The sequence below is a fragment of the Protomyctophum parallelum genome (genome assembly GCF_964188405.1).
Source record: "Protomyctophum parallelum genome assembly, chromosome: 14".
NCBI classification, from domain to species: domain Eukaryota; kingdom Metazoa; phylum Chordata; class Actinopteri; order Myctophiformes; family Myctophidae; genus Protomyctophum; species Protomyctophum parallelum.
Genome location: NC_139709.1, coordinates 20,528,919 through 20,549,589, shown reverse-complemented (window position 1 = coordinate 20,549,589; position 20,671 = coordinate 20,528,919). Strand labels below are relative to the sequence as shown.

The window sequence follows — 20,671 nt, the reverse complement described above, 5'->3', positions numbered from 1 at the left end:
TAGCAGATGTACTACAGTAAGTGTAACACAGGCTTGAAAGTAAATTTTGACTTTGAAGGAAACATTAATCTCGCTGTAGGCTAATCAAACTGGCATAACTTTGATTGCACTGCCAGACATTTATTTTTGAGTGATTCTATCAATTTCTCACTTTTCCTCTATAGGCGTGTGGTTCATTTTTATTTAATTCCAGTCAGAAGATACGGTATGTAAATAGAAAAGTCCCTGAAGATCTAAAAACATTGTGCTGAATATCCCCATTGCGCGCCCTGTGACCTCTTTAATTCAGCTCGCCTCCTCTGACACTTCTGCATAAAGCTTTAATATGCAGCCTTTGTTCTTAGTTTGATTCATTCCTGAGCTAAAGTCGAAAGCTCTGTGGTGGTTATTATCGCATTCAACAAAATAGAAAGGAATTGCAGTGTACAATAATGCCAGGATTAGTTTTTGTGTGCACTGTTCCCAAACACTTTACCAACTTGTTACATACACATACAATATGCTCTTTTTGGCCAGAGGGCCAGAACAGGAATAAGAAAGCATGAAAAGGATGATGAAAATTCAACAGAATCCTGTGCTAGGATGATGGAAATTCAACAGAATCCTGTGCTAGGATGATGGAAATTCAACAGACTCCTGTGCTAGGAGGATAAAAACACTACAGGCTGCTGTGTTAGGAGGATGTAAATGCAACAGACTCTTGTGCTAGGAGGATGAAATGAAACAGACTCTTGTGGTAGGAGGATGAAAATGAAACAGACTCTTGTGCAAACATTTAAGCCGTCCAGTTCAACTTTATTCCTCAGTGCCTATATAGTGGCTAGACTGAGATGGAACAAATGTCAGATCTTGAGAAAAGACCCAGACACTGATTTTGTGTCTCTTAACTTAAATACCTATAAGGATATACCTAAGTGTTCTTTCTGCATACAGGTTTTTTCTGGAAAATTAGATTAGTTATTTTTATTTGGTCACATTACATAAATATACTGGGATAAAGTGCTCAACAAGAGGAATAAAGCTGATGAGCCATACAATGAAGTTATGGGAAAGAGTAGTGGAAGCTAGACAGAGGTGCCGACTGCCGAGGTGACAGAAGGGCAGAGGAAAGCATTCCTCCATTTCTGAGCAGCACTGCAGCAGTATGGTTTCATGACAAGGAAGAGTACTACAGATGCAATATTTGCTTTGAGGATGTTGACAAGTTCAGAGAAGGTCAGAGGGAGGTGCATTGTGTCTTTGTAGATCTGGAGAAAGCATATGATAGGGTGCTGAGAGAGGAACTGTAGTATTGTATGAGGAAGTCTGGAGTAATGGAGAAGTATGTTAGAGTGGTGCAGGACATGTATGGAAGTTGTAAAACAGTGTTGAGGTGTGCTATTTACTTTACTTTATTTGTTTATTTGGGTGGGACAGAGTATATGAACATTACATTGAAAATGTAGCAAAAATACACCGGATTTAGCAGAGATGCTAATTTCTAGTGATGCACCGAATATTCGGCCGCAGAAAATATTCGGCAGAAAATGGCTAAATATGCATTTTCGGCCTATTCGGTTTCGGCCCAAATAGGCAGAAAATATATCACCGAATAGTGTATGCAATTAATGCATTCAAAGAGCTGAAGAAATGTTTTATGGATCCATAATAGTGATTATTATTTAAGTTAAGTTTTGCCATAACCATAATATAACATTTGTAGAATCAAACTCAGGTTAATGGGTTAAGTGAGGATACTAAAACAGCGATATTCAGTTACACTTCATACCAATGATACTGTGCGGGTGTAGGTATGTTAAGTGATTATAGGCAAAAGCTTTCTAAATCTTTCAAATTTTCCAAACATCTACAAGCTTGTAGGTCAACAATCTTTGCTATTTGTTGTACAATAAAGTATTTATAGTGCTTACGTGGCATTCTGGACTAGACCTGTCTGGCTGGAAACATTGTGGTTGCAAGGACTGCATTTCTGACCTTTCAGATACAGGACTGTGTCACAGTCATTACCCGGTGATTGAGAGATTATTTATTCTGTACTTACTCTGTATAAACATACTATTTTAATTAGTTATCCCCCGAATATTCAGCCGCAGAAAATGTTAGTTTTCAGCCCGAATAGGCAGAAAATATATCACAGAATAGTGTATGCAATTAATGCATTCAAAAGGGCTGAATAAATGTTCATAATAGTGATTATTATTTAAGTTAAGTTTTGCCATAATCATTTATTTTAAATAAATCAGGTAGCTTTAAGGTACGGCCATGACAGCAAAGTCAGCAATGGTAGGAAAAAAGATGTATAATATTAATCATATTCGGATATTCGGTATTCGGTTTTCGGCCAACTGTTTCCTATATTCGGTATTCGGTTTCGGCCAAGAATTTCAATATCGGTGCATCCCTACTAATTTCCATCCGTAGTCCCCGGACATTGAACACTAAACAAGTACATCAGGGATAGTGCATGTCAGATGTTTTGGAGATAAAGCCAGAGAGGCCAGGCTGAGATGGTTTGGACACGTAGATGAGGGATAGTGAGTATATCGGTAGAAGACCTTTGGAAGACCAAAGAGAAGTTTTATGGATGTAGCGAAAGAGGACATGAAGTTAGTTGGTGTAAGAGAAGAGGAGGCAGCGGACAGGGTGAGATGGAGGCAGATTCGCTGTGTCGACCCCTGAAGGGAAAAGCAGAAAGGAAAAGAAGAAAAAAGTGCTCAAAAACTGTTTAAAGGAGAATGTCATGCTATAAGGTTTTCTTGCAGTTGTTAGGTCTGCACCAAAGTGGTCCAGGTGTTATTTTGTGCAAAAATGCATTATTGGCAATTTCCCCTATACCCAACCATATAAGCCCTCAATGGGACGCTGGGTTTTAGTGCTAATTAGCTTATTTCCATCACTTGGAAATCATTTTTTTTGTATAAATCCTCTCTTCATAATGTCAACATGTGTAAAATGTGTAGCTTCACACTTTACTCCATAGTAACGCTGTTGCCGTGTTCCAGCCGTAAAGCGTGAAATCTCGTCTATCGCGAGCTCCATCCACTTGCTCGCGGAGTCTCGCAAAGTCTCGCGTGGGGTAGGGGTAATAGCCATAAAAGCCGTAATTGCATAAAATAACACCTGGACCACTTTGGTGCTGATCTAACAACTGCAACTAAAGGTAAGAAAGCCTTCTAGCATGAAATTCTCCTTTAACTTCACGGGCTATGACATTTTTATTTGGTATTTTAAAAGTCAGTTTATCTGCATTTAAAGTCATTTTCGGCTAGCTCAATAGCTGTCACATACTCTTTTTCTGTTGCTTATCTTTTTTATATTTTTAAGCTGACAGAATGCTTCAGATAGAAGTGTTCCTGATTTTGAAAACCACAAGTTTCTGGATTGCTTTGTGTCATATCTCAAGCAAATAATAATACATAACATAAAAATACAAGGCAACACACACCAGTCTCATCAATATCATGAATGGATTTGTTGCTCTTGTCCCTCCTAAAGTTCTGTATAACCCTCCGAAAACTATATTTTTGCATGCCAAATGATTAAAATGTGTTTTTTATCGCTGTATTAATGTCTGACTTTTTTCCAGCAGACCATTCCATCATTTTGCAGCTGCCCTATCCTTTCCTCAGAGACAGAACATATTTGGAAAAATTCAATCTGCATATTTCAGCTGGTTGCGTCCACCTCTTACATGCCACTTTATGGCAAGCCTGCCTTAAGAACTACATTTTAAAGACGTGACCAATGCAGAGTCAGCAATCTTTCTTTTGAATATAAGACATTGCTATGATGAAATTAAATGAAAATATGATAATATTATTCACTGGTATTTTCATATCGATGCTGCAGTTTTGGAAAACATTTACTTCAACATAATCTACTCATCTCCCTTCTTCAATTTGGTGAGGCACAGAAGTGTTGCCTGAGGGTTTAAAAATATCATTATATTCGCCCTCAGGGCTCTTTGCACAAGAAAATGACAAACAAGAGATGGGAAGTTTTATCAAGTTGCATTGATCTCCAAAACGAATTAAAGTTGAAGAGTTTAATCAGTTGTTACTTTCCTCACAGGGACACTATAGCCCTGAATATAACTACTGGGGCCTCATTCATAAAAGTGTTCTTGGATTTATGATGATTAAACTTTCATATAAATTACTTAAAGACAAAGTAAGAGTACGGTCACTTTAAAACATGTAATTTGTCTTACAGAACATTGATTTATGAATCTTAAATTATCTTACATTTGTGCGCACAAGAACATACAGGCCAGAATCACCTGAATACCACAGCTAGGTGAAATGGAATAGACCCCTTATCATACCCTTACCTTATCAGACCACGTCACGCTGAGTTCCAGGCAGGTTACACTAGAACACTCATAAGATGCTATGGATGCTATAAGATGCTATGGATGCTATAAGATGCTATGGAAAAGAAGTCACAGAACTCATGTGTAAAATAAGTTTCTCCAGGTTTGCCAATCTGTCGGTGTAACGTGCATGCAGTTCTTCTTTTTTCTTTTTTTTTTTTTTACAAATAATTGGCCTGTAAGACTGATTCTATTTTGTGGGATTTACAACTGTTAAGTTACAGAAAATAACCCGGATCACAGTGGGCTTGATGCAAACAGCTGTCATATAGTTTCCTCTGTCACAGTTCCTCCATGAAGACCCCTTCTCTTCAAAACGCACTGCTGACAATGTCTTCCAATAATGCAAGAGGAGCCATGTTGAGTTAATTTTGCGATTTGCACCAATTGAAGCATCTCTCACCATATATTTTATTGAAAACACAATGGGATATTGAATTAATTCCTCACAGCTGTACGCCTGTACCTGACCTGTTTTCTGATACATACTTGATCATTGGACTGTGCGTTACCTCAGACACAATTTGATCTTAAGACCATTTTATGAATGCGCCACCAGATGATGCGTTCAAGATCAGGTTTGTCACTTTCTCACCACTACCACAACTGAACTATAACTGAAATTCCAGGGACTGTTTAGCCCACCCGTCATTGTCCTCATCAGAGACAGACAGACAGATAGAGAGAGAGAGAGAGAGAGAGGGGGAGAGAGAGCATGGGAGCGAGAGAGATGTCCTGTATGTCATTTTCAGTCTTCAATTCCTCCCAGCCCGTTACTATGGAAACTGTGAGTTGAGGCGAGTTGAAGACTAAAAATGCTGTACAGATACGAATATCACCTGCTGCATGTCTGTTCCAGCACGCATCAAGAGGTCAGTGGATGTCCCGTCAGAGGTCAGTGGATGGCCAACTTGACTCAAGGGACAAAGGAGTGTAAAGGGCAGTGCATTATGGGTAATCTGCTCTTCATTGCTGTCGGGCATTGACCCCATATTTCAGCTTTTTATGTTTAGTTTTTTCCATAAACTATAATGCCCTACTATGAAAATAGCAGATCTACAAGCTTGTAGATCGGTTATTTTCTCTATATTTGTGAGAATGTTTAATTCTGACTCTTACTTATATGAATGTTGAACCAATAAAGTATTACCAATACCAATAGCATGTGACTAAATAATGACACAATTGTAGTCTCCGGAGCCAGGCTGTTGCCTCCAACAGTAACAGTTTTCTTCTTTTGTCCCCACAAGACACGGAACCCTGATGTGTCCCACTTTTTCTAAGCTTATAAGACAGCCTTACGGAAAAGAAAGAAAGAAAATATTGCAAAATGTGTGTCAACTAACAGTAAATGATGAAACTGTGCATCAAGCCAAATGCAGGCTGGTCTGGTATATCTCAGGAGCGGGACTGGTATGTGCAGAAGGAGGAAGGTACTGGTAGCCTGGTTCCAGCCCTGAATCGTTAGCCATGCTTAAAAAAAAATATGTTCTGGCGATTCATTGAATAATGAAGTGAAACTAAATGAAAATTCAGGCTGAGTGTCAGGCTAAGGTACTGGAGCAAACTCTGACAAAGCTTTTTATCGGAAATCATAAGACAAATCAATTAGTCATTGTCTAGATTTGTCCAAGTTTACTCCAGTGCCTTCCTCCTTCGATAATACATTAATGTTTCAACAGTTTCAATGTTTCGATCCTGCTGGATCTTCTTCAGGAATCAAACAAGTGGAGCTGAGAAATAACCAGTGTTTATTCCTTTCCTGTTACATCGCTGTTTGTCCAGCACGCACTATCACCTTTGTAAAACATGAATGTTGCCCTGTAAACCACACGCAACTTTGGAGAACTTTACAGCTTCTCACCTCCAAAACTCGGCTGGCTAAGGAAGAAACCGCTTGAACTTTGGGATAATTGATGAAGTTAATCGTTATTTCCCTTCATGACTTGGTTTTAATTAAGAACCGCACAAATGGATTGTGTCGCCCACAGAGCCTGATTGGTCGAGAGCGTCTCTTTTACAGCACACTCAGCGCTCCAGTGAAAGGCATTCTGACGATCGTTACAGTGACTACACATCCTATCAACAAACTCCATCAAGCCTTTTTGTTTTGTTTTGTTTCCATTGAAACATCACGCTCATCATTTGGCATCAGGCGTCGGAGGTACTTTAGTGTATTGGTAATGATTCTAAATATCAATAATAGTAATGATAATAGCGATACTAAGACTATTACAAATGCTCAAAATGTCTGTGGCCTGCTGGTACTGCATAAGTTACTTGTCAACAGTAGTGGAAAAAGTACTGTTCAAATGTTACAATAATTGAGTTAAAGTACAAAGGTATTGGAATCAAAATACTACTAAAAAGTAAAAGTACTCATACAGAATGTCCCAATTAGAGTTTTCTAAATGTGTCAAAATCTTTTGAAAATAGCTCTACAAGCTCACAATGTGTTGCGACACAAGCTTGTAGATCTGAATTCTGTGGCAGGTCAAAACCGGGGCCACGGTCAGAAAAGCCAGCCCCCACCCAACCATGTTCCCCTAAAACAGCATGCCCACACCCCTGGTCGGATTGGGCTTGAAATGGGCATACAAGTAGTGGTGATATGAGTAGTGATATGATCTGGGGAAGATCATGACCTGGTGGTCAAAGGTATGCATGTCCACACCCAAGGACAAATTTACCTTACAATTTGCATAGTGGTATGTTGTGATCCCAGGAAGGACATGGGCTGGTCAAAACACTGGGTTTGCACACTGGTAATGTTGAAAAAGCTCTGCTGTATTTTTATTGCGTCGTCAACACTATACAGTATGTCATGATGAAGATCTGATTGATCGAAATAAAATGCAATAAAAATGCAGCTGAGCTTTTTCAGCATTGTCAGTGTGTAGTATCTATTGTCTTGTGTGTACAGTACAGTATATTACCATATTATTTTCAAACAAGACCAAATCTAAGAAGGGCACAGCCTCCTTGTTCTAAATTAGTGATGTGTGATTCGAGAACAATTCAAATAGAACTAATCCATTAGAAAACCAAAGAAGATACCAAAGTTATCTGCAAAGGAAACTGTTTTATAGTCGATGCAGTTCTGCTTCCGAGTGCTGAATGTTCCATTAGTTCAGACCACGTCTATTCAATAATACAATATAAATTTCTATTTAATGTGTGTTAGTGTTTGCAGTGGTGTCATCTCTAGTGATGTTTGGCCATGCAGTTAGAACATGACGAGGTGAGTTTTTCTTTTGTGAGTACACTATGTAATGCTGCCTTTCCATTTCCAAGTGCCGTGGCTCATTAACTTCTGTCAGAAGTGTCTGAATGAACTGTGAGTTCATCCAGTTGAACACATTGGAGCATGTTACTGCATCACTCTCACAGACGCTAATTAATCAATCACTCAGTCCTGAAGTAGTTTTGTGCAGTAGTTTTGTGCATTGCAAATGTAGTAAACAACACTCTAACTGAGCTTTTGCAGATGTTGCCAATCATGCCAGGAGGGAGGGAGGTGGAGAGGTACAGTAGGTACTTAGGTGGTGTAGGTAGGTAGGTAGGTAGGTAGGTAGGTAGGTAGGTAGGTATTTTGCTAAAGTCATTTCACTAAGACAGTAATAATAAAAAGGCCAACAACACCACAGTAAAACCAGATTCCATTTTAAAGATAAGTGTGAGACAAACATATAGTTCTTCCAGTCGCAGTGTTATTGTCTGCATTTTGTGAGCTGCATCCTGGAAAGCAAGCATCACTGCCACACCACCAAAACAGCATGAGGCAGAAAACTTGAGCACGATCGGGGGAAACATCCCCAGCGAGTCTTCAAGTGGTAAACACCTCTCCACTCTGTTAAGGAGTCCACAGTAATTGTCTTGTGGAGTCAATGAGGTTGAAGATTTGAATAGGCAGTTCAAATTGTCTGGCTCCCATATGAATTCTCCTCCTCTTGGGGCTGAGGGACATGGCACTAAGGCATGCAGTTGCATATAGACAGTCAAAAGATAGAGCAGTGTGGTAATTCTGAAACGTTTTGTTGTCAAGGAGGACCCTGTACATATTTGGCCGCGGACCACCATTTGAAAATATTGTATGCCAGGGTTCCACCCATACAAGATGTGTGCTGTTAAAATATCTTTAACAACAAAATGTAATCTCACATTGTAAGTCACTCTGGATAAGAGTGTCTGCTAAATGCCTAAATTGTAATTGTAAATTGGCTTTCTAAGACCTTAGGTTTTCAGAAAGTTATAGCCTAATTACAAAACGGTTGGTTCAACAGCGAAGAATTAATACCTCATTATATAGCTCTGAGCCTCGACATACACATAGAAAAGAATACTAAAACAAACAGTTTCATGTACAGTAGCTGCTCGATTTGTTCTCTCATACCTCATTAAAATGCCCTAAGCTGATCAGTTAATGATTAACAAAGTTGCAAGCCAAGGATATAAATCAGAGCGTTAATCAGTGTTGTTGCCCTTTAATGAGAGCAGTGTCAGAGATGAATGCAATTGGCCACAAACAACTGAAACAGCTGGAGCTCTATAAGGAACCCATTGTCTTCTTTTATTATAACCACGACTTAATTATATCTATGTCTCTGTTAAGATGCTATCACATTCCTGCTCTTCAAAACGTAATGTCATGCTATTAATAAGAATAGCATGGGAAAACATGCAATCAAGCCATGTCCTCCCCGTTAATTCTTCCATTCATGATGCTGTCACACCCAACAGTGATTTATCAAGTGCCTCTAATGTATTTTAAGCTTGAGAAACAAAGGTCTGCAGCAATCTTTTAAGCAATCTTTATGATTATATGTGTAGCAGACTGCAGTAGTGGCTCAGAGCCTCTGCCTGATGACCAAATGCTTAATATCTCCCCTGGCCAAGGGAGAATTCCCCTTTAGGCTATAGTCACTACTCACTAGTCATTATAGCTGTTGGCGTGGGGAGACCCAAGTATGATTCCCTATACATACACCTGTATATATTCAAGACAGACCAGGCAGGCCTTGCAGGACACTGATCATTTCATGAACTAGTTTTCGCAACTCAAATCAGGACATTCTAAATGGGCTAATGCATTTGTGACAAGATGTGGGGGTGCCTTTAGGCAGAACGTCTTGATTTTTGCAGATGCTTATCTTATTTTATCATCAGTTAATGGAACGTTTGATTTGGAAAATGAAATGATACCCAGTCGATAATTTCATGTACATGTAACCTTCCCCCGATCATAACACGATATGGAAAGTCTCAGCCCAATCCAAACTGGGGTGTGGACACTGTGGGTGTGCATAAAGGTTGAACAGACATAAACACAGATAACTTTATCATACAGAACTGTGTGTCACCTAAAGGCTTATTTTTTATCTTTCTAATTTTCATTGACATAGTGGCTGTCTGATAACAAGTTTACTTTTACTTTGCATTAAAAGAAGCTTATCTCACTTTGCTTCCAGACAATCCAAACACAGTCCAACACAGGAGTGTGAGTGAGCATATCAAGTTTGGGGGAGGTTACAATTTACCATACCCATCATCTGAGGTAGAGAGATGAATATCAATAGCTTTCCTCATCATTATACTGTCTTTTACATCATCTTATTTTTTACTATAGTGTTACTAGGCATACTTATTTTATTACCTAATGCCTACAGTCACCTATCTGTGTTTCGTGTTTTGTCCTTAAAAGGTTTGGCTTGGCTGTGAGAGGTGTACACTTATAGCATGTGAGGAGGTTAAATAGCACACACTTATGTGAGGAGGTTCAATAGCACACACTTGTAGCATGTGCGCGCGCGCACACACACACACACACACACACACACACACACACACACATAGGGCCGGAATTACCATCCCAAGGGCCCCCAGGCTAGACAAAATTTCAGGGCCCCCCTGGGCTGTGTCGTATTTGACAGACAACTAGTCAACATTGGCAGGGGTTTCCACAGCTACCCCACAACACAGCATCACTGTCTGCAGTGCAGACAGCAGAGCAGAAGCTCTCAATGTTTTAACCATACTAAACTAAATAACTAAACATAAATATCACTTGAATTGGATTGCAATACTTATAAGTATATGGGGGGGGCCCCAGTCGGGGGGGCCCGGGCTGCAGCCCACCCTATAGCCCAATGTTAAATCCGCTCAATTAAAACATTATTTGGGGATTCTTGATCAGGCTTCGCGGGTCTGATATAAAGCCACTGAGCAGTAGATCATTGAATGTGCCTATACTGTGTATATTTAGCAAATAGATTTTTCATACACCTTAGTTATGAGTTACTCGTGTATTTCTGTCTTTATACTACTCTGTCTTGTCTAATCGTTAACGTGAGTTAACGAGTAGACCAACATGCAGCACAGCTCCAACCAATGACTTCACATTACATAAGACACACTCAATCAGTCCTGTTGCCTTAAAAACAAAAAAATCACACCTGTGTGAAGTGAGTAGTGCAACTCTGTGTGGGGGTCCCCGGGGGGTCGCCGAACTTCCAGACCCACAGGAACGCGCCCAGTGTGCCGGACACAGCCATCCAGGGACACAGGGACACAGCCAGGGACCCAGCCACACACAAAGCTCCATATGGGAGTGGTTGCACCACTCAAAAAAGGATTATTTTACAGACCGATGAGATGGCAGTGTTTCTGGGAAGTTGAGCATCATTGTACAGTACAGTCCACACAGAGGCACGCAGTGGAGAGCTGAACTCAGCCGGCCACCCTTTAAAAAATGGATGAATGCCTTATTGTTTGAGATGATATCTGACATTTGACCCTCACACTGTCAATTCCAGTGGGCAGGAGAACATCTCTCCGTCTCTCTATAGAAGCATCCCCAAACTCAGTCTGACTGGTCTGAGTAGACCCTGACAAAAACGTGATAACCCCTCTCTCCATACATACAGGCGCTCCGCACCTCTTTCCATCTCTCTGTCATCCTCCATCCATTTATCTGTCACTCTTCTCACCTTTATGCTGACCTCAGTCTCCATTCCTGTGTACTCCTGCTGACTTTATCCGTCTCCGTCTAGCTCTCTCGTTACAATTCCTCCATTCACTCTCCATCTCTTTCCCTGCACCTTCCTCCCTCTATCACTCTTCCATCTCATCTCTCCAGTCTCTCTTCCTCTCACATCCTTCTATACTCTCTCCCCTTTCGACAATGTCTCTCTTGTTTCTCTCTGTCTTTCCCTCCTGTCTCATCCATCTTTTCAACAGTGCTATACCTGCTGTGGAGCTTGTTGTTACATTAAGCAGTTGTTTTTGGACAGCTGAGTGTGCTTGGGGGCCCCAACAAACAGGAAGTGGTACTGCCTGGGCAATCAGAGTTTCTCTCCCCTCCCGCTAACCTTGATACCTGGATGAACAGAGGCTGATATGTTCTGACAAGGGGTGTGTGTGTGTGTGTGTGTGTGTGTGTGTGTGTGTGTGTGTGTGTGTGTGTGTGTGTGTGTGTGTGTGTGTGTGTGTGTGTGTGTGTGTGTGTGTGTGCACGTGTACACCGACAGCAGAAAAAGTGGATGTCAATCAATCAAATCAAATCAAATCAAATCAATCGATCAATTACTTTGTCTTGTTTACCTATTCTCTTATCAGCTTTGCAGTTGAGTTGAATGATTCAATGTAAATCCCAAGTATGTGTTTGACACGTGCAATATCTCCTCTCAGACAAGATGGAGAAAATGACGTCGGGGTCATCAGTGTCATGTGTCCCCTGAGAAAATGTAGTAGACTATAAGTATACATGAAACTCCTGAAGTATACTAAGTACACTACGTTTACTCAAGAGAGACGACTGCAGTGACAGCAATTTGGAGTCAGGGCTGAAGAAGACACACCGACTGTGTACTGTATGTGTGTGTGCGCGACTGCGCGTGTGCATGTGCATGTATATGTATGTTCTTGCCTCTATGTGTGCATCCGTGCACTCGGAATTCAAACCAGAGCCAATAGTGCCTACAGTGCATTGTTATTCTTTCAACCTGCTCCTGACGTCTTCAATTATTCAGCGTCTTGCCTTTCTGTCTGTCAGTGAGATTAGGAACCCTGGACTTTGAGCTGGGGATATCTCAGGAACCTTGGGAGTTTGGTGATTTGTGCAAGGCAAGATGATCTTCTGTGCAAGAGCGGAAACCAGGGATACTGGGTCTGTCGAAGTGCAGAACATTATTCAGGCCATGGGGTCATTTGACTATGCACTCTGGCCAGTGCACTTGATTCAACGTGTTTGAATCAAGCTTCCCATATCTTCATTTAAGTTATGTTCTGGTGATATGTGAGTAATGTGACACAATTTCATTTAGCTCCTATGCCACTAAAATGTGGAACGCCCTACCAACGGCCATTAATAAATGTGAATCCCTAGACTCCTTCAAAACCGCTCTCAAAGAGAAGTTTATGGGCGGCTGCAATTCGAAACTGGCCGCTGTAAAAAAGTTAAAGTCCACCCCCCACCCCCCCCAATCTTTCCATACTATATGTTTTCCCCCCTTTTTAATTTCTTTAACTAGTATTATTTATTATTTTTTTAATATATATATATATATTTTTTTATTTGTACGTTTCATGTTCTGATACTGAAACAAAGTATTGTTGAGTAAAGACTATTCAGCAAAGAGTCTACAGTATATAAAGCTTGAATAAAAAGAAGACTATTATAATATTATAAAAGAATATTTTGCAGGTATTTTAATATTTTTCTGCATGGCAACACTTTCTAATATCCTGGGGCACTTTGATAAGAGCTCTTAGATCTGGCCAGACTTTGTGAACTGCCCTAAAGCCATAACAATGGCATTAACAGAAACTGTCCATGCATATAAAGTAGATAATGGCGGCCATCTTTACTTTATTATCACATAATGATAGATAGATAGATAGATGAACACTTAATACCTTGTGGGAAATGGACAAATGACAAGCAGCTCTCAGTGCATTGTTGTTCATGAAAAGGCAAGCTACATGCTGACCCTCACAATGGAGCAGCACAGTGGGATCGAGAGACTGAAAGGACTGAGGAGAGAAGGAGTCTACTCAGTCCTAATTATTTATAATTATCTCTTGGGCTTCACTATACAAGGGGGGGGGGGGGCAACTGGGCATACGGCAGATTAATTTCTCTTCTCCTTTGTGAGACTGGGCTAAATGTGAAAGAGTACGCGTCAGGTACACGTCAGGAGACATATTCGACTGTTCAAACTCAGCCCTCATTTTCTCCAGATCATTACGTCTTATTTGTCTTTTCTCTATACGCTATTGTGTCTGATTTTATGTGTGTGTGCGTGTGCGTGTCTGTGTGTCTGTGTGTCTGTGTGTGCGTGTGTGCGTGCGTGCGTGCACAAATGTGTGCGTGAGCATGTGCGCATGCATTTGAACGTGCGGATGCTGGTCACAGTTCTACAGGTGTTTCTGGGCGCTGTGGCAGTGCAAGACGCCCCAACGTGGCTCCAGCATAAGGAGCTCGTCCAAGATGGCCACCAAGGTCGCCAGAGGCCGAACCAATGACCACAACCTCCCTTTCATTGTGGCCACCTTGGACCAACCGGCTGTCTCTGACCAAAACCAACCGGCTGTCTCTGACCAACCGGCTGTCTCTGACCAAGACCAACCGGCTGTCTCTGACCAACCGGCTGTCTCTGACCAACCGGCTGTCTCTGACCAAGACCAACCGGCTGTCTCTGACCAACCGGCTGTCTCTGACCAACCGGCTGTCTCTGACCAACCGGCTGTCTCTGACCAACCGGCTGTCTCTGACCAACCGGCTGTCTCTGACCAACCCCAACCGGCTGTCTCTGACCAACCGGCTGTCTCTGATCAAGACCAACTGGCTGTCTCTGACCAACCGGCTGTCTCTGACCAACCCCAACCGGCTGTCTCTGACCAACCGGCTGTCTCTGACCAACCGGCTGTCTCTGACCAACCGGCTGTCTCTGACCAACCGGCTGTCTTGGCCCAACCAGAACCAGAACCAGCCATCGCCTCATGGCCAAAGCCGGACACTCCCGAAGAGGAACCAGCAGTCGATGCCTCAGAGGGCCTATCCAAGGCCCCATCTGAGGGCCCATCCAAGGTCCTGTCTGAGGACCCATCCGGGGGCCCGTCCGAGGGTCCGTCAGAACCAGTCACACCCACGGTGGTGTCACTGGTGGCCTACTACACTGGCTGATGGCGGCGGGCTGAGGTCCGACCCACTAACAAGAGAAGATTAGAGAACAGAAGTGTATTTGTTGAGGCCATGAAGGAAACATCCTGGATGGATTTAAATGCCTCTGTTGCATCAGATATGTGAAATAAGATAGAGTGGAATCTTGGATTGGCTCTGCACAGTCTGAAAAAGCAGAAACGGGGTGGGGGTGGGGGGAGTGGGGGGGGGGGAATAAATCTGCAGAAGCTGGCAGACTTTAGGGGTGTCTATCTGGAGAGGATGATTGTAAATCTGTTTGGATAGAAATGAGCTTGTACAGAAAATTCTCCTCACCGCTATTTCAAAGAATGTATTGTTTGTCACATACTAGAAGATATTGCTAGCAGAGAGATTGTGTGAAATGGTCATAATAAGGGGGAAAAACATGGCCTGATATTGTTTTGTGCAGTTCAAATGTTTTATTCCTACAACGTGAGAGGAATATCCTCCTGGTGCAGCAAGAGGGATGTGTGAATACATTTTTCAATTGATCTATTATTGATTCTAGATTCCAACTTTCCCCTCCCTCGAGTTGCCAGCACAATAAATACCAAAATGAAGAGCTCAGCACAAGGATGGGAATGTTCGGAAATATTGATCCCTCTAGCATTGTTAGCATGATGTACAATGAAAGAAAAAATTTAAAGTAAATGGATTTATGTAAATATTTATATTATGCAAAAAAAAGGGACAACAACCGTAGCTGCTTGTAAATTTGTATTTCTGAATGGTAACTATCAGGCCATAGAAATAATTGCATGTGCAATGAATGTTTGACTGAATTTGAACAAAAAAGTGCAATGTTTAAATGGATAGGGGGTGATGAAAAGCGCTACTCTGAAAGGTTTTTAACTTTTTTAAAGTTGAGAGATAAGTAGTAAATGTAGGAAGTTCTTAAATATCTAAATTCAGCCTGGGCACATTGTGTCTAAAGCAATAGAAACGTAACAACACATTCTGCAGTCCCCCGCAGCCATTCAAAATTCAGTGCCTTGCTCACTGGCACTTGGGCAGCAGCTTGAATGGAAACCTGTGGATAGCCGTGGCGTCTTTAACCCTCATGCCAAACTATCAAATATTAATCACTTGACCTGCTTTGCATTTGCTGCTGCTGATGATGTTCAAAGCAGCTCACTTCAAGGGAAAGACACGCTCAACTCAAAAGGCGCTCTATAAGACTCTTGAAATTAAAAGATTGTTGAATATATTCTGAACTAAACATCAGCACTCTGAATGTAAGTTTAGGAGACTTTAATAATTATGAAAGACTCCTAGACGTCTTCAGACGGTGCGGATGTTTCTTTCACAGCAATGATGCTGTTCCCCAAGATGTTGTTCCCCATAAGATGTCATTTTAAATTACCACAGTGTGAAGGACATGTTATGCATGTCACATTTGAACTCTGAAGAATGTAGCAAAAATGTGAAGAGTGTGGCTCCAATGCGGATCTTGGACTTCTGTGACGTCATCTATGACGTCAATCTTCACAACTAAAGCATGACATAATGACTCCAAAGGTTTTTGTGCCCCATCAGAGCCCCGTTAATTTTAATTATAAAATTAAAGCAAAGTATTTATATTTATATACGGTATATATTTTTAAGAAGGAATTGCCTGCTGGCAATGTGCACAAGAAATACAATTTACAATTTAGGCATTTAGAAGATGCTCTTGATCCAGAGCGATGTACCGTAAGCAAGGAAAACATGAGGTAATACATCAAATAGTAGAAATACTGTAGTATCTATGATCATAAGGTAAACCAAGAACCTATCATCAGTCTAAACGGTATATAATATCAGAGGAAAAAAATATGTACTGTACTGTAGGTTGAAACTATTCACACTATAGGATTACAGGTCAATAAATGAACCTGGCTTCTGTCTACATGACATGCTGCTATCTAAATAGGCTAATAACATTTTAGCCTATACATAAGTCTGCAAGGTCGTCAATGCTAATAAATGTGACGCTAATCGGTCCAGCGGTTTGCTGCAGATTACCTGCAGACACACAGTGCTCTATAGCAGGTCTGTGTGTCTGTCTGTTTCCCAACCAGCGGGTCGGGACCCATGTTTGGGTCGTGGACCAATTTCTATGTGTCACGAGTAATTATCACCTTTTTTGAGGGGCGCTATAGCCCCTCCTATGTACAGCTTTGAGGGTTTGTGCACTACACACACAAACAGGTGAGAACGCAAATTGTGATTGGCCGGAATGAAATGATTCATGATGATGTGTGATGATATAAGCACCCCTCACTTCACGCGGGTGTGATTTTTGTTTCCTATATTATTATTTATATAATATTATATTTTGAAATTCTTAATTTTAACCTATGATTTTGTAACCCATTTTTTCACCCAGTGTCAATTACCTATAATGTAATCATGGGCTCTACAGTCTACACTCCCTCTGCCAACCTGGGGAGAGCAACGGACTGACCTCATGCTTCCTTCAATGCCTCTTCCTTCCTGGTTGGACTTGGCGTGTGGAATTCAAAAGGTTGAAACAAAACAAAATCACAATTTTCATCGATTAAAAACAATTACAACATTTCTTTTAAGTATTTCATAAAGAAATCAGACATGTGTGAAGTGAGAGACGCTCATCATAAATCATCAATGACTATGTATGATGATAAGAGCACCTCATGTATGATGATTCATCATACATCACATTCCATGCTCAACCAATCAAATAATTTCCGTGGTACACACAGACACACAAAACTGGGCATACATCTCGTTCTGGCCAATCACTCCAGCTGGGCATAGGCCCTCAAAAAATATATGTAATAATTTATTTAAATAAAAAAAGAAAGCTGATCTACAAGCTCACAACATAGCTTGTGGATCTGCTATTTTCACTAGTTTGGGAAAACTTATTTCTTTTGGGTCTTGAGCTAAAATGTTTGGGAAACACTGCTATAGAGCCACGTACACCGAAAAAAGTTTTACACTCCGAGTTCAATTAAACTGAGACACCTCCCTCAAGCACAAATTCAATAAAGCTGGCTGTCAAATAAAATTTTGTACTTTCAGACACTTTATTTATAGAAAAGGAGATAAGAGGGAAACGGCGTAAAAGATTGTCCAACAGCACAGAGACGGTAATGAAAATGTTTTCAACCACCGGTCTACTATGTCTGACACTATTGCACATACTGTATGTATATCTGATTACTTGAATCCCCGATGCAGTAAAAAGGCTAAAAGGTGTAACATTCAAAACATACAAGTTTAAATTAGTTTTTAGCGGAGGAAGTTAACAAGCACCTAAAAGATTGTTGTATTGTTTACAGTGTTGTTTGTTTGCATCTTGTTGAACTTTTAGAACATTATTTGATATGCTCTGTGTATGTTCTGCTTGCTACACAGTACTTGTAGGGCTTCTAAAGGCATTAGATCAATGCTTTATTAATTGTCAGAATGTGTTATTGTTGTGATATTTATATTGCCTAATCCTCTGGATTACGGCATGAATATTTCTTTGTGTATTATTCCTGGCACATAAACTGTTTATGATAGTCAAGACATTTTCTACTCCATTGTGCAGAAGTTGATGCCAAAACTCGTGGGATATTGATACCTTGTGTGGTTTTCAGTAATGTTTTATTTTATTTTTTTAATCAATTTTGTTTGAGGAGTAGACACAATTCAAGAGTCTGTGTCAAAAGTTCGGCCATGACATTTTAGCCTAGACCGGCCCACCAAAACCAGCACGCAGATACTCTCCTGCCCCGCTCCGTCGAGGCACACAACATAAAATCCCTAATACCACCAATTTTACTGACAAACATCCTGCCATGTTCTGATAATGATATGTGTCAAACGGCCTGTTCAACAGTGAGTGTGCCCTTATTCGTTGATATGCTGAGAAGAGTGGCATAGCTACTGACTGTACTGTTACCATTGCCAAAGATTGGACTTTTGATTACGAGTATAGGCACGCACGTCCGACAAAAAAACCCCCAATGTATTCACCTGTTTCCTAGGCTGTGTGTTTTCCACTTCCTGTCGATTTGATCCAATGAAATCCAATGAAACTGGTCAGATGACCAATGATATCCAATGAAATCGACAGGAAGTGGAACACACACAGCCTAGGAAACAGGTGAATAGGCATGGCGCTGAGCAGAACACTGAACTCCCACACAAATGGGCTCCAGTTGAGATGTGCATGGTCTTTATTGCATCCACAAGTGGACTGGACTTTCATATTACGGGAGGGGTTTCCATCATAGACTTATTTACGTATCCACCCAAAGAACTCCCTATGTCTCTTTATGATGAAAATAAAACGTGTATAACCAATGGTATCACATGAGATCATTGCGGTGTCCATATGTCTTCACATACTAGGCCTAATACTGCCGTTTCAGAAAGCTCCCAGGTGATAAGGAAATAAGTGCTGGTAATGTAATGAACGTACATTCTGAAATGGGACCAACAGGATATGGAATTACAACAAATGGCCAACTGTGAATGCAGGTCACAGGAGTATGTATTTATTTTATTAGGCTATATATTTTTTGTTATTGGAAACCCTGAATTAAATTTGATGCGATTCTTGGAAATGGCCTGGAATATCGCATCATTAGACTTTTGTTCTTGTCCTTTTCCATTGTACTTTCCAATAAAAGCAGAAATGCCATAAAATGATATTTTATGATATTTATTGTAGATCAGCTTTTGTGTGTCTTTTTTATTTTATTTTATTTATTTTTTTGTATAAGGAAAAAGGGGTCCTATATGACTCTTGTGGAAATTTAGCATTTAAGTCTTCCTCTCCATGCCAAGAATCAAAGGTATTCTGGTGAGTGCAGTGATTATACTTCATACTAGCTCTAAGTATAATGTTTTAGGATGTTAATCCTCCTAAACCTTAATTTTATAACTCCTATTTTCTGCCCTTATTTCAAACCTATTAGGCATGGTGAAATGATGGTAGGAGCCTATTTCTCTATACAGTCATACAGTGGACGTACAGTAGATGCAGCAGGTGTTTTGTTTGGCAGTGGAGGAAAAAGTACTCACATTTTTTTACTTACGGTAAGTAAAAGTATCGATACGGCAATGTAGAAATACTAAGTAAATGTCCGGAATTAAAATTGTTTCATAATAATAATCAAAATCTACAAACAAACATTTGTCTCTAAGATGTATAGTGGAGTAGAAGTAAAAGTAGGTCTACTGAAAACTGGAAATACTCCAGTGAACCCACTTCTCTTACCAGGGAATAAAAACTTTTCCTTACCATTCCTCACCATCATTTCCAGATTTATATACCTATGCTTCGACTTTTCAAGTTTTTCAGCTAGACCTTGCCCCGCTGCAAGGAATAGAACATTCTTATTATGTAGCCTACAGCATACACTACAGCTCCACTTCAACACCAACCAACACAGCAGTGATAACATAATATCATGGCTGCCACAATCACACATTTCAAGAAGCGCAGGGAGGGTGGTGCAGGTCAGAGCCATCTAACAGAAGAGTTGTGATCTGTTGAGGGGGCAGAAACCCAGCGCTGTTTGTTCATGCAGCCTGAGCCCTGAACTGAGACAAGCTGGAGTTGGAAATACATTGCTTTCAACGAGGGCGGCGAAAAATAAAAGCTATTTTAAGCATGTGTGCAACATGACAACTGTACTGTTTTAAAGTATTGTACAGTAACAACTTGAATGTTTATGTTGTACGATTACTACAAAACAATCTAAAATAAAGGGATTTAAGATTATTAAAGCTGGGCTGTTGCCTGCATGATTCCAATGCATTTCTGCCTGCTTCCGGTCCAGGACTTGTCCCAGTTGGTTGTCCCCATTCTCAATAGAAGTCTATGTAGGAGATTGGACTGGCCCCATGAAGTGAACGCAGTTTGTGTAACTCTGTCTATATCCAAGGCTCTGGTGCAGGTGAGTGTGAGTGAAGTGCAAATGAAGAAATGTCATATTAGAGTGCAAAGCACATAATCACATCTAATCTGCATAGTGCAACTATAATTTCACAAAAGTGCAAGGTCCGTATTTAAAGGACCATACTGATGTTAATGCATGCATGCCATGTCTGTTATCAACATCAGTCACATAGTTTAC

General features: G+C 40.7%; 1 protein-coding gene across 1 annotated transcript in view; it reads left to right on the top strand.

Annotated features, from left to right (window-relative positions):
- The window catches only part of LOC310871168 (pinopsin-like), a gene marked incomplete at both ends in the record, with an annotated part of 96,639 nt that extends 82,041 nt beyond the window's left edge, over positions 1-14,598 (top strand). Inside the window, 2 exons of the mRNA XM_083782657.1 lie at positions 13,785-13,937; positions 13,993-14,598. Coding sequence (XP_083638783.1) covers positions 13,785-13,937; positions 13,993-14,598 — 759 coding nt within the window. The remainder of the gene's footprint in view (positions 1-13,784; positions 13,938-13,992) is intronic.
- Positions 14,599-20,671: the final 6,073 nt, after the last annotated feature.